General features: G+C 34.6%; 2 protein-coding genes across 9 annotated transcripts in view; both read right to left on the bottom strand.

The window, feature by feature from the left end:
- Positions 1–9,866, bottom strand: part of LOC136027091 (conserved oligomeric Golgi complex subunit 8-like) — an 89,899-nt gene extending 80,033 nt beyond the window's left edge. The window contains exon 1 of one of the 5 annotated variants that reach the window (XM_065704039.1): positions 8,894–9,866. In XM_065704039.1, coding sequence (XP_065560111.1) covers positions 8,894–8,927 — 34 coding nt within the window. In that variant the 5' untranslated portion in view covers positions 8,928–9,866. Of the gene's footprint in view, positions 1–4,910; positions 5,114–8,893 lie in introns of those variants that run through there. The other 4 variants (XM_065704037.1, XM_065704040.1, XM_065704038.1 and 1 more) reach the window with 4 other exon arrangements.
- A 197-nt stretch (positions 9,867–10,063) lies between these two features.
- LOC136027090 (serine/arginine repetitive matrix protein 2-like) overlaps positions 10,064–13,970 on the bottom strand; it is a 143,065-nt gene continuing 139,158 nt past the window's right edge. For all 4 annotated transcript variants that reach the window (XM_065704035.1, XM_065704033.1, XM_065704034.1 and 1 more), the window contains one exon: positions 10,064–11,635. In XM_065704035.1, the coding sequence (XP_065560107.1) occupies positions 11,577–11,635 (59 nt within the window). In that variant the 3' untranslated portion in view covers positions 10,064–11,576. The remainder of the gene's footprint in view (positions 11,636–13,970) is intronic.

Below are 13,970 nucleotides of genomic sequence, written 5' to 3'. Positions count from 1 at the left end.
AAATAAATTATTTGTCATTGTTCAGCGTGTTTTCTTCAGTGATAGAGTTGTTCTATACTGAGGCAATATTGAAAAGAAAACATTATAAGGTAAATAGAAAAAAAAAATTCAATTAAATTGCATGGGTCTCTAAGAATCTTGTAAATTGACAGTTGCAGTTGCATTGCTGTTACTTTATGATCTTCAGAATTATCAGAATGTTTCTTGTGTAGCTGAATGGTGGTAATGTTCCCATATTAAGTCTGACCAAAGTAATTTCGTAAAACATGATATGCCAAAATAGTCATTTTTCAATACTTTATGTAAAAAGTATGCCAGGTTAGGCATTTAGAAAAAGGTTTGCCTTTCAGACTTGGTTTGGGTCTGCATACAGCTTCATGCTTTTCATTTTTTCATAAAATTTTTAATTTAACCAGTATCAGTTAGCTTTTATAATCTACTTCATCTTGATGATTGCTTCTGCTGTTGCAAAATATGCATTGCAGTTTACATGATCAACATTTGCATTCTATTTCTTTTTTTTTTTTTGGTATTTTACCTTTATTTATTTTTCCAAATAGAGTCCTTACCTTAAGAAATTTTTCTTGGCATCTAACATAACTGTTTCTTTGTTAAGATTTTTTTCTAAAATAAAGAGGAGCTGATGAACATATTCTTAATGTCATCTTTAGGTGATTTTGAACTTGACCAGAACCACCATGACCAAAACCATATGAATGAGAAGGTATAGTATTAGTTTTCAAGATATTGCCCTAAGTGGGGATGGTATAATTCATACCTCTTTAAACAAGAGCTAAGAGCTCATATGGCACATGTGACGAGGTCAGAAGAGCCAAGAGCTCATATGGCATGAGCTCTAGCAAAATTCTAAGAATCAATAGATTGCTTTAAAAGGAAAATCAGATGCTTAATGCCAGTCCAGATTTAACATAAGAGCTCTGAGATACAAGGTCCTTCTAAATATCAAAATTCATTAAGATCTGATCACCCACTTGTAAGTTAAAAATACCTCATTTTTTCTAATTTATCCTCTCCCTTCAGCCCCCCAGATGGTTGAATCAGGTAAAACGAATTCATCAAGTCAATCTGTGCAGGTAACTGACACGCCTACCAATTTTCATCCTCCTAGCACATCCAGAAGCACCAAACCTGCCAAAGCACTGGACCCCCCCCAGCTCCCCCAAAGAGAGTGGATCCAGTCCACTCACTTCCATCAAACATCTATGACATTTGCTTATTCTACCCACCAAGTTTCACCCCAATCTTTTGACTCTAAGTGTTTTCCAAGATTTCTGGTTTCCCCCTCCAACTCCCACCAATGTCACCGTATCCGGTCGGGATTTGAATTAAGAGCTCTGAGACACGATATTGTTCTAAATATCAAATTTCATTAAGATCCGATCCCCATCTGTAAGTTAAAAATACCTCATTTTTTCTAATTTTTCTAAATTAACCATCCCCTCACTCCCCACCCCCAGATGGTTGAATCAGGGAAATGACTATTTCTAATTAAATCTTGTCTGGTCCCTGATATGCCTGCCAAATTTCATTGTCCTAGCTTATTTGGAAGTGCCTAAACTACCAAAACCAGGACAGACAGATTGACAGAATTTGCAATCACTATAAGGTCAATTGGTAAATACCAAGCACCACAAAAAGGTCAGACATACCACAGAACACCTGACACAACAATTTGAATGCTAGATTGACGTTTTAGTCAAAACTATGTGGTTACAAAGCAGAAATCAATGCAGAATGAAGTGAGTGTCATAAACTTAGGCTGTTATAACCCAAAGCTATGGATAGAATCCTGTTCTTAAAAATTTAAGTAATTTTACAGGGCAAAGTTGAATTATAGTTATAACTTAAGTTAAAAAAGACTTAATGATATACTGAATGACTTCCGTGAAATGATATTTCCTGATTCCAAATCTATTTTGAGCTCAAAATATATGGTTATTTAACTGTTGACAAAAACATAAATCCTCATCCATGATTTGTGTTGCCTGTTTTGTGGCCACTTCACAATGGCCAACATAATTTGAGAGTTTTTGATTTGCAGGTGAACTAACAAGTCAGCTAAACTTATTTCTTGGCTATTATAATGGTTTCAGAGGTAAACAATCTCAGCAATAAGGATGCTTTCTTTCAACTACTGTTTTTTTTTTTTCTTTGCAGCTCTGCTTGTCTCCTCAACCCAAAACTGAGCATGTCTAGCAGACCTAAACCTTGGTGCATTATTATTCATCTTAGGTGTACATAGGCAATAAACAATATATTTGTGTTATTTCTATCGTTTATTCTTAGGATTAGAAAAAGAGACAGAAAAAATAAACCATTCAATTTTGACAATACTTTTGCCTATATTCATGGAGGGTGAAGTTTAGGGAAAAAGAGGGTTTATTTACCTCATAAGGCTGAATGTAGGAGATTGTGAACAAGTCTTGTCAATTGGACATACAGCTTACAAATTATAAGGGATTTGAAAATTTTAGAGCTAAATATAAAACATGCAATCTCTCCACTACCTCAGCCTCCTTGTTGTTCATTAATTTGCTTGTATTTGTTAATTTTGGTTGAGGGAGTAGGTCAGAAGTTGAGGAAAAGCTTGATTCTTTCACTTTGGATGTATAAGTGAATCAAGAATCAGGTCTAGCAGACAGAGCGCTTTCAAACAATATTCTACTTGATGAGTTTGAATCTAGAAATTAAATACACATCTTTGTATTACTTCAGCCTCTCTTATGTAGAACCATCACTTACATTCAAAAATAGTCATTTGACATCATTAAAAAGCTCTTACAGGTAAATTTCAAATGTAGATGTTTTGACTGAGGGCTTTAGGACAGGATTTGTTATATTTCTTATTTGGGAGGTATGATGGTCTATGCAACCTAATATTTTTTGTGAATGGGAAAGTACTTCATTTAGAATAGACCTTAGTTCCAGGAGTTCTTGTTTATCTTCATTATTCTTGGTGAAATCAGGAAGTTTTTGAAGGAGGTGAAATGTATGAAGAAAAGGAAATTCTATTCAGCTATTTCAGTATAGGTGTGGAAATTTATGCCAGAGTTGTTTCCAGCATATAGTTTTCTGTCAATGTTCATTATGATGGATTGAAAACTAAAAATAAATCAACCTTTCTTGGGCCTACCTCCCTCTCTTTAATATTGGACCTCCAGCTTTGCACTCCATCTGGTTGTCTAACACCTCATTTGAAAGCTCTTGCCAAATAGATGCTGAACAGCTATGTGGTTTAAGTGAACTCTCTGAACTCAAGGTTTAAGTGACATCTGAAGTTACATCAATTTTATACTTGTATTCTTGATTTAAGTAAAACCTCCCAAACAATAGAGAATTTCAAAGAACTTTACATCATGTGAATTACATCTCTGAGACTTCCAACCCTTACATATTGAAGATATAGAGGAGATGTGATCATGGCATGCAAAATTTTCAAGTCTGGTCACCTGAACCAGATCTTCATCCCCTCCCTGGCTAACAATTCAAGAGGTCATAGTCTAAAGCTTCACCTGCCTGGATGTTGGAGAAGGGAATGATGTGGCTTCTTTTCCATTCAGGTGGGCCCCCTCTGGAATAGCCTATCCAAGTCTACCATCCAAGCTGAGACTCCCTACTCTTTCAAGGCTAGAGTCAACAGGGACTGGGAGAGGGCTGAGTGGAGGCTGGACTGGGAAGCTAAGCCAACATAATTACATCACTCACCACCAGCAAGAACTACAGAAGGATCTACCACCTTATCTTGCTGGCAAATGCAATTTAAGGTAATAGCAACCAAGAAAAACAAAAGCAAAAAAGATTAGGGAGAAAATAATTTGCCTATTGAATAGCATATATAGGCCAAGGCTATATTTGGCCATCAAGAAGAAGGTGGGGGCTAAAATGCAGGTCTATTGGAACACCTTAGGTAATGATGTAGCTTTACTAAGGATTTTTAAAGCAATTTTATAGTGTTTCCTTAAGAGGATTGGGAATGCTAAACTGCAAGGTATTTGTGAGTGAATTATTAATAGCCTAGCTTATAGTTTATTAGGAAAAAGAATAAAAATGGCAATAAGTAGAATATAACCAATAATGGATAAGGTAAAATTCTAGTTGAGTGACTTCATGCTATCTCAGAAAGGGGTTAGGTTAGGAAAATGAAACTTTCAGGGATGAGTCTACAGGCTAAAGTATATCTTGGGAAGGTATTTAAACTACCCACCTCCACTCCTTCACCCTCTAGAGAGCCCTGAAATTCGCCTACATGACAGGTCTATGCCTATTGAAATTTTGACCAAACAAGTATTTACCTTAATTTTCAGTTACCAGTTGCTTTTTCTCTGCCTTTAGTTCTGAAAATGCTATTCCTGTTATTTGAGTAGAATTCTGAGCCACATCAATCTTTTTTTTTCAAAATTTAGGAAATGTATTTGCATATCTTTAAAACTTCATACATTGGGGTTGAGCAAAGTTGTGAAGCTGAAAATGATTTTGTTGTACTTCATTCAAGCAGAAAATGTATTTTGCAAGGCTTCACTTTTATAACACATATATTTTTGAAGGTCATCAAAGTTCAGGGCCCTCTAAAGGGAGAAGGAGCAGAAGTAGGTACTTCAAAATACCTTCCTGGGACATACTTTAGCCTGTAGACCCATCCCTGAAAGTTTCATTTTCCTAACCTAACCCCTTTCTGAGATACCAAGAAGTCTATTGGGTGTATATATTTACTGCAATTTGTCTTTAGAAATGAGATCAAGTAGGCTAGCCTATATAGGCTTTGATTAGTACAAAATGTTTTATTTTTGGGGGGTCCTTAAAATGGCCTCCAGTCCAGAGCAAGTCCAAAGATATTTACATTTTAATTACAAGTCTTTCTACTCTATGGATTAAAGCTAAAAGTGACTTACCTACTAGGCTTGATTGATCTTTCTTAGTTACAACCTTTATTTGAGGTAGTAATTTTGAATCTTGGCGAACAAGCTGAGTGCACCGCCACTGCCAAAGGTTGTCGAAACCAATGTGTCAAAGTTAGCAAAACGGGACAGGTTTAGTATCTCTCCGAAAAAACTTGTGGATCTAAAAGTTCGCCTTTCGCAACGCTCTCCGTCTCTTGTGAATTTGTTCTCTATGTTGGGCAAAATACACAAATAATGCAGTTGTTACCGTGAATGTCCAAAGTTGGTTCTGACAACGTTCATCGGTGAATGTCCAGAATACCTTTTTTCTCCTCAAATTTAGTCAACATTGCCAGTCATTTTTTTCAGTTTAATGCAAGATTTAATAATGACTGCTGCTGATTGGTTAGGTTTTTAACCCATTTCTAATAGTCATAGCTAATTGTAACTTAAACTAAACTGATAACCTAACTTTAACTTTACATAAGACTGAAGACTGAGGTTAAGCTAATATAAGGCTGAGAGACTTGCAAAGCTAATTGAATTTAAGCAGAAAAAAAAGAATTTCAGCCATTTATGAGTTCAATTTCGGCCTTCATTAACCAGATTTCGGACGTGAACATTGGCATAGTTACCTCCCCCTCTACGTTAAAATATTCAACGCCTTTCCCCAAATAGCTATTGCGCAAATACACAATCTCATTTGTGAAGTCTCCATAGATTTTTAGGGGAAAATTGTACAATTCCTCATTCAAACTTTCTAAAAGGGAGGATGTAAAATTGTCTTTTGTTGACACAGCTCGCTGTCCTATTTTCTAAAAGGGAGGATGTTAAATTTTCTTTGAACAAAAACAGAATTTTTACAAACCTTAATGACGAGTGACGTCATAACCACACGTTACAACCATTATGGTTGCAGGTGTAGGTGCAACCTAGTAAAGGACAAACCACAGCCCTTAATAAATTATTGTAAATAATGACCTGCTGCCTATAGCAACTGAAATACAAAAATAAAATACGATTTTTGACGAAAACAACACGGGCCAAAGCTACTAAAAGACCATCTTTAAGAGCTTTTTTGTCATTTTCTCTTTGTTTTCTACTGTTCAAAGCTTTGGGTGCTTTGATAAGTCTACACTCTAATCCCACCTTTAAAAAATGAGTTTATACTTGAAGGCCATCTATTTTCAATGCATTTTTCTGGCAGATAGGTTTACAGAAGTAAACAAGTAAATGAATAATGAAAAGTATGAATGCTAATAAAATTAAACTAAGCAGTAATTTATTTGATACCGTCTCATTGTTTCGTGGTTGTGCATTTTTCTCAGGTGATTAAAAGTTCCATCTTTGGTGTGAGATATTTGAAGCAAATTTAATGATGCCACACTATAAACTGCATTTTTATCATGTAGCATTATAAGAAAAAATTTGGGATTTTATCATTTAAAAATGATAGCACTCTTACCCGTTCCTTCTGGATACCCGCTTTGAGAGGAACCTTCGACCACCTCGTTTTTTTTTTGATGCTGTGAATAACAGCTAAAAAGGGTATGGAAGGGGCTGGCTGCCCTACAATATCACTGTTTCGTGGCTGTATATTTTTCTTAGAAGATGAAAAATTCAGCTTTTGGGTCCATATTTAAAGGAAGTTTAAAGATGTTACAGCATAAGCCATATTATCATCTGGTAGTATATATATGCAAACATTCGAGATGTTACCGTTTAAAAATGATAGCCCCCCACCCCTCTCTTTTCTTGATACCACTTTGAAAGGAACCTTCAACAAACCCATTTTCTTGGGATACTGTGAAGAGATGCTAAAAAGGGTATGGGAGGGGGGCTGGTTGACTTCCACCACTTTTAAATCCTCTTTTATTATTTTTCGTGACGTCTAGATAAAATAAATTTCTTTTTTTGTCTGCTAGTTGTTTTGAAATCGTTTCAAAAATTTACCCCATTTTCTAAGTCTCCGTAGTCCGTTTCTGAACTTGGTATTCCGTTTTCGAGCGAAAAAATGTTTTTAGTTTTTGTATTAGAATTCTTATCGGAGACGGATTGAAATCAAATCCTTTACGTCGTAAGGACTTTCTCTTTACCATTGTACTACACCAACTATTATTGAATAAGATATTATCAATCACATTACTACCGTAGCAGTAGCTGCAACCTGGTAAAGGCTCTACCACGGTCTATACTAACTATAATATAAAACAACCACATTGATTAAAACTGGCTGGTGAGATCGTCCAAATTTCACGCCTTTGAGGCTTAAGCGACCTACTATTTTCCATTGACTACATATTAAAAGTATTCTTGAAAGATTTCTCCTCGTTATTTCTTTTGGCTGAATTATTACTTTACTTCCGGCCAACCATTGTGTGATATACTGCTTTTTCGTGTTATTGAGCCATCATCCCTTTATGTTATTTGTCCACTTTGTCTGGACTATAAAAACATTATAAAATCTATTTTTCCCGCCATGCAAAGGTATGACGTGCCAAGTTATGCCATCTCAAGATGAACATATCTTTCTTTCTAAAGGGTTTAATATTATTATATATTAATGATATATAAATTTTGACCAAGACTTAAAATTCATTTTCTAGAATATTCCCTCCCTCTCGAAAGCGGTAATTATATTCATTCTTATTTTGCCTCTATAAAAGAGAAAATGTTTTACATATATTTTATTTTCAGTAAAGGTCAAAGGCTCTCTGTTACTCTAACTCCTCCATTAACTTCCTTTTCTTTTCAACTCTACTGTAAATTCTAGAAGTTTTCTCGTCTTAGCAAAGAGCACTAACAAACATATGCACACTCGATACTCAAACTCTATTTTTAGGCAGCATTTCAAAAATTATTGACGCCAAGTCCTTCCGAGACCCCTAAACACACATCCTACCCAGCTCTTGAATTACCTCTTTGGAATCTACTCTTTCTTTTCTGATCTAATTTTAAATATTAACTATACCCCTAATACAACCAAGAAGACCATTACAGATGTCCCTGGTCTGCCTTGACCCTAAATAGCTTAGAACCCCTTAAAATCACAAAAAAAAATTGCCCCTGCAGTAAGCCCAAGACTATATAGCCCACAACATGACGAATATTTCTCCTTAGTTTTTAAAGGCACCGTAAGTCTTGATACCCCAGATGTCAGCAACGAGGACATTGTCAACATTTTGATGACTGGGTGAAAAAAAAGGAGAAAATATGGATCCTCTTGTAGCCGATTTTGAAAATGAGACAGAAGAAATTTAACCCAAGAAAATAAAACTTAACAAATTGGAAGGTAAAACTCATTTAAAGGAAGATATAGAGAAAAATACTATATTCAAAGTGAGAAAGATTTAAGAAGAATAGATGACGTTTAAAGTGTAATTATACAAAATCAAGATACCGATAATCAAGATTATTTTTAGAGAGGAAAAGAATAGATATTTTCATAGATGATTTAGATATATCAGAGACAAAAACTTTTAGGCAGATTTTAGAAAACAAAGCCTTATATTGCATTGCTCCATTGAGCTTGGAATAGGATTCATTCAAAGTTAAAAGCCCAAAAAACAAGATAAAGACGGGCTCATATGAGATAGTTAATTCTGTAGGCTTCGAAGGAAAAAATTGGGCCGGTGAATCATATAAAAAACCCCTCATCCTCTAAATCATTTACGTTTTAGTCAAAATATACTCATGTTGTATTTTGTTTAATTCCAATCTGTTGTCTTGCTGTCTCTAAGCTATATCACGGTGCAAAGTGAGCCAAGTCCTAGGCGGTTGGTAGAAAAGGCTAAGATACCGAGTGAATGGATGTAACACAAAAATAAAAAAATATGTTACTCGCCTTTATTTTGGTTTTCATGGCCCTCAGCCTTCGCCATTTCAGAGGCACAATAGAATGTCAGTAGTACTATTTTCGGACTGCAATGCTGTACACATTATCATAAAGCAAAAGCAGGGATTGTGTATAAACTTATTTTACAAAATATACATACCCTCTCTGTAGAGATCATATACTTCCGTAGTCATACTCAAGTTCTCTTTTTTATGCTCAGGCCACGTTATAGTAACACTTGTCGATAAAATCAAAATTCCGCACAACAACAGCACCAATTACGTTCGCCGTTCGTAACTTCTTGAGTTGGACATTGTTCAACTTTCAAGCATAAATTTCTTGATTGACCAATCAGAGTCAAGGTTTAAGGCATACTTTTTAAAACTAGAAAAGACGGAAACTTGGGAGAGGAATCTGACAAAAGTTAAGGAGATTTGGAATTAGTAGAGAACAGAGGGACACAAATTACAGCTGGTGCACTGTTTAAGGTAATTTCTTGCAATTTTAATTATTTGCTTTTTAATTATAAGTATGACGTTAAAATCAAGATATTCCCCATGTCAATGATGATATTTGGCTTTCTTTATCGATAGATGTGACTATGATGTGGCAAGGACATTACACTCACTGCGCTACTTAAGCTGGGCTCGGGTATAAACTGACTATACCATCTGAAACAAACCCCATTACACACTTCCAGTACAACCCGATCTTGCACTCTCATTATAATACTAAACTTGATGTCGGGCTATCATATATATCTTCATACATCCTAAAAAGAGCAATAGTATGTTTTCCCTATGCTACCACGGTCACACTGGGGCTTTCAGTTAAACAACAATTATAACTCTTATACCTCCATTTATATATTTAAAACCAATTCAGAAAAGAAAACTAGTAATGCATCCTGTCGGATAGCACTAAAAAAGAAAAAGAAAAATGTATCGTTCACTTTTTTTTGTGAAGATCGAAGAAAAAGGGTTTTACACCCCCTCCCTAACATAAAATTCGATCGTTCCAACCAAACACGAAGTTGATCAACACACAGAAGAACTCGACTCTGTCAGCTCAAAATTGTGTGTATCAACCGTTTTTGGAAAACAATTTTCTGTTTTTAAAAGAAAATAGTAAAAAAATGTGGCACAATGGTAAAGATGATATGGAGAATGCAGGGAGTTCTTGTTGATGAAGAAGCTCGTCATTTTACAGATGATTGATAGTATTATGATGACAATGATGGCGGCAACATAAATGGAGGCAAAAACATGAATGTGAATATTTAATGGAATAATAAGCTATTCAACCGATAACAAGTAAAAACGGAGCTAAATTTATATGGAAAAGAGCTGCAATAACGTTGTAATAAAAACTAAGAAAACTTACAAACAGCAACAATCACTCGGATAGGCAAACAAGATCATAAGCAATTTATAATATTAAAAGGGAAAATCACAGCTACCTAAATGATTATCATATCCATAAGCAGGTTAAAAACAATAAAATACAGACTAATATGTTTTGCCACACACGGTTCTGAACAATATACTTCATTGTAAAGCGAACATTAAGATTACAAAGTCTAAAAACTTCTTTGTTATCAAAAATTTAAAGCAGCTCTGAAAATTCAAGCTTTGTCATAGAATTCTTTGTTGTTGCTTTCTTAGTGGTGACAGATTGCTCATTTTAAAACTGTTTACTGATTCACAAGGATGTCACTAGTAGATTGCTGTAGAAAAACTTATACTTATTCCTAGGTTTTCTCAGAATGGGAAGGAAGGAATATCCATTTCGTAATTCCAAAGTTATCAGAGGAAACTTCACCCTTATAATTCTTGAACCTTGCTTGCAATGTACCAGTCTTGAGAACTACAATCTTAGGCAGCTTAGGGTTGCTACTCGGAATTTTAAGGTATTGCGAGGCTCACTCGTTAAAAATTCTAGTGTTTGAAAAAATATAATCCTAAGATATTAGATAGACGGTGTTATGCTTGTTATCGATAAACAAAGACGCGCGGTCACCGTTTAAATAGCGTTATTTAGAGTCTAGTGATACAGGGTCTTCCACTGAACATGGATAATGAATTTAAAAATAATTTAATCTTCAGTTGAAATATTGGATTTACAATTTTATTTTTATTTAGTGTGATCATTCGGCCTTTTTGTTAACCACAATAACAGTTTAAAAGCTAACTAACTTAGGAAACAATTATGAGTCAAGACAAACTAGTGCTCAAAATAAAAAAATGTAATTTATAATTTAATTTAATTTATATTAACTTATTGGCCATAAAAATTTATTGTCAATTATCATTAATATTAATAAATGCTTCATTAATTCATCGTTCATATTAAATCATATAATTATGTTAACAATTTTACAATTAACGATTAACAATTATAGAATTTTTTTTTGTTAAAGCAATGGAATATGAGAACAAAAAACTGACTTTTATTGGATAATTACTGGACAAAAAAAAAAAAAAAAAAATAAAAAAGAAGAAAAAAAAGAAAAAAAAGCATCAATTTAAATAGCTAAACAAATGCACGACATGACACGACAATGCTCTTTTCAGAATTACAACATTACAAAATTGTATCCAATGTCTTCAATATTATCGACACTACAAAAAATTTAAACAAGACAAAGCATTCTGGTGCTGCTGTACCAGAGTTAGCTCAATTAAATAAGCTTCAAAAATAAGCACAAGAAAATCACAATGAGACTAATCACTTGCACCTATGATTAAACAATGTTAAACTGGATCACTCTTTGGTCCACAGGACGGGTTTAGTTTTAGGACTTGTTAAGATACGGAAAGACTTGAAAATAGATTTAAGAATTATTAAATATCCCCTCGCATGTCATCTTCTTCTATTTCTTCAAAAAGCGTATCATCAAGAACTAGAAAAAACAGCAACAAATATTAGTAAATAAACATGAAGGCCAAATTATCTTATGGTCCTCGTACTTTAAATATATTATTCTTTGAACTGAAATATTGACAGTCCGGCTTTCGTCACCAAATTGTTCTTCCTTACCAAGAATCTCTTACTAGGTTACTAGCTACCGCTGGAACCCGGAAATACGTATATAAAAAAGACTGTTCCATACTTACTGGAAAAAAGTTCAAGACTTGCTTCACGAAAGTATCATATCGGCAATAGAAACCTATGGCAACTTCTTTGCGCCATGAAGGCCACCAGTAGTATCCCCAGTGGGTTAGGTTCTACCAAGAGCTTTGTTTTAATATTCTTATTTTACCTTGAATCATTTCCTTTTCTTTATATAAAAAATGACGTCATGTTGGTGGAGGGAGGGAGAGGTGAGAGGCACCCATGCTCGGCAGTGTTTTCTTCGTCATTTTTTGTTTTACATATCTTTATACTTAATACGTTGGCCGTTAAGCAGCACTGGCTACTTTAGATTTCGCAGTTGCTGTTTCTGTAGCCCTTTGCTTAATTTAATTATTAAATAAAAAAACAAGTTTTTCAACTAAAGTAAGGAGCAATAACTCGTCTTTACGCTTAAGTTTGAATTGTGTTCCAATTCTTCAGGAATAGTCCCTGAACCACAAAAGCCGTTTGATTAGAATCAATATAACTTTTGAAAGTACTAAAAAAAAAATTTACTTACAGTTTTAATCATGGCACCCTTATGTAAGCTTAAAGTAATTCTTAGTGAATACCCATATATTTTTTATTTCTATTACCTTCCAACTGTGCATTATAAATTATTAAGTAAATGGAATGAATGAAGATGAGCCGCCAGTTGCATTTGTTTTGATATTATGGTATTTTAAATCTTTCCATTTTTTTATTCCTCGTCCGCTGTAGATTATTGTTTGACAAGTCAAAATATTTTGACCATTTGTGTTTCTTCACTGTCTTTAGTCATGTTTCATATATATATATTTTTTAATTTTGCTTCCTTTTTACAACACATTTGCCATAATTGTTCCATATTGATGACTAAAGGAGTCAGACAAAAACAATGTCGATTAAAACAAATAACTCAAAATGAAATTTCTAAAGAAAAAACATAATTTAAAATAACTAATGAAGAAATACTACTTTCAACCAAAAGGACTTATCTGAATTTTTCCAAAACTAACTATTTTTCTCCTTAAAAATGCCCCCTCTTAATGAGCCTATACATTCTAGGCGCATTTGTTCAAGGTAAATTTATATCATAAATATAGGAGAAACAGACCCTGACTGGGATGACAAATACCAACAACGTGAAGAATATGTTGTGATCACAATCCAGTTCTTCTTCTTTGAAAAGGGGAAGAACTAGCTCTAGTCGCCAGAGGTGCACGGATTATATTACGCCTTAAGCCTATAGTGCATTAAAAAGTATTATATTTAATACTAAATTACTAATAAGAGCTAAGAGCTCATATGGTATGAGCTCTAGCAAAATTCTATAAATCAATAGATTGATTTAAAAAGGAAAATAAGAGGCTTAATGCCGGTCAAGATTTAAAATAAGAGCTCTGAGTCACAAAGTCCTTCTAAATATCAAAATTCATTAAGATCCGATCACCCTTTCGTAAGTTATAAATACCTAATTTTTTCTAATTTTTCCTCTCCCTTTTGCCCCCCAGATGGTCGAATCTGGGAAAACGACTTTATCAAGTCAAATTGTGAAGCTCCCTGACACGCCTACCAATTTTCATCGTTTTAGCACGTCCAGAAGCACCAAACTCGCCAAATCACTGAACCCCTCCCCTCAACTCCCCAAAAAAAAGCGAATCCAGTATGGTTCAGTCAATCACGTATCAAGGACATTTGTTTATTCTATCCACCAAGCTTCATCCCGATTCCTACACTCCAAGTGTTTTTCCAAGATTTCCCCCTCCAACTCCCCCCAATGTCAAAAGATCTGGTCGGGATTTGAAATAAGAGCTCTGAGACATGAATTCCTTCTAAATATCAAATTTCATTACGATCCGATCACCTGTTCGTAAAATAAAAATACCCCAATTTTCACGTTTTCCAAGAATTCCGGTTTCCCCCTCCAACTCCCCCGAATGTCACAGGATCTGATCGGTATTTAAAATTAGAGCTTTAAAGCGCAAGATCCTTCTAAATATCAAATTTGATTAAGATCTGGTCACCCTTTCGTAAGTTACAAATGCCTCAATTTTCAAAATTACCCCCCCCCCCAACTCCACCAAAGAGAGCAGATCCGGTCCAGTTATGTCAGTCACGTATCTTAGACAGGTTTTGATTCT

Source organism: Artemia franciscana, chromosome 5, assembly GCF_032884065.1.
Source record: "Artemia franciscana chromosome 5, ASM3288406v1, whole genome shotgun sequence".
NCBI lineage: Eukaryota > Metazoa > Arthropoda > Branchiopoda > Anostraca > Artemiidae > Artemia > Artemia franciscana.
This window is presented reverse-complemented; position numbering and strand designations above follow the sequence as displayed.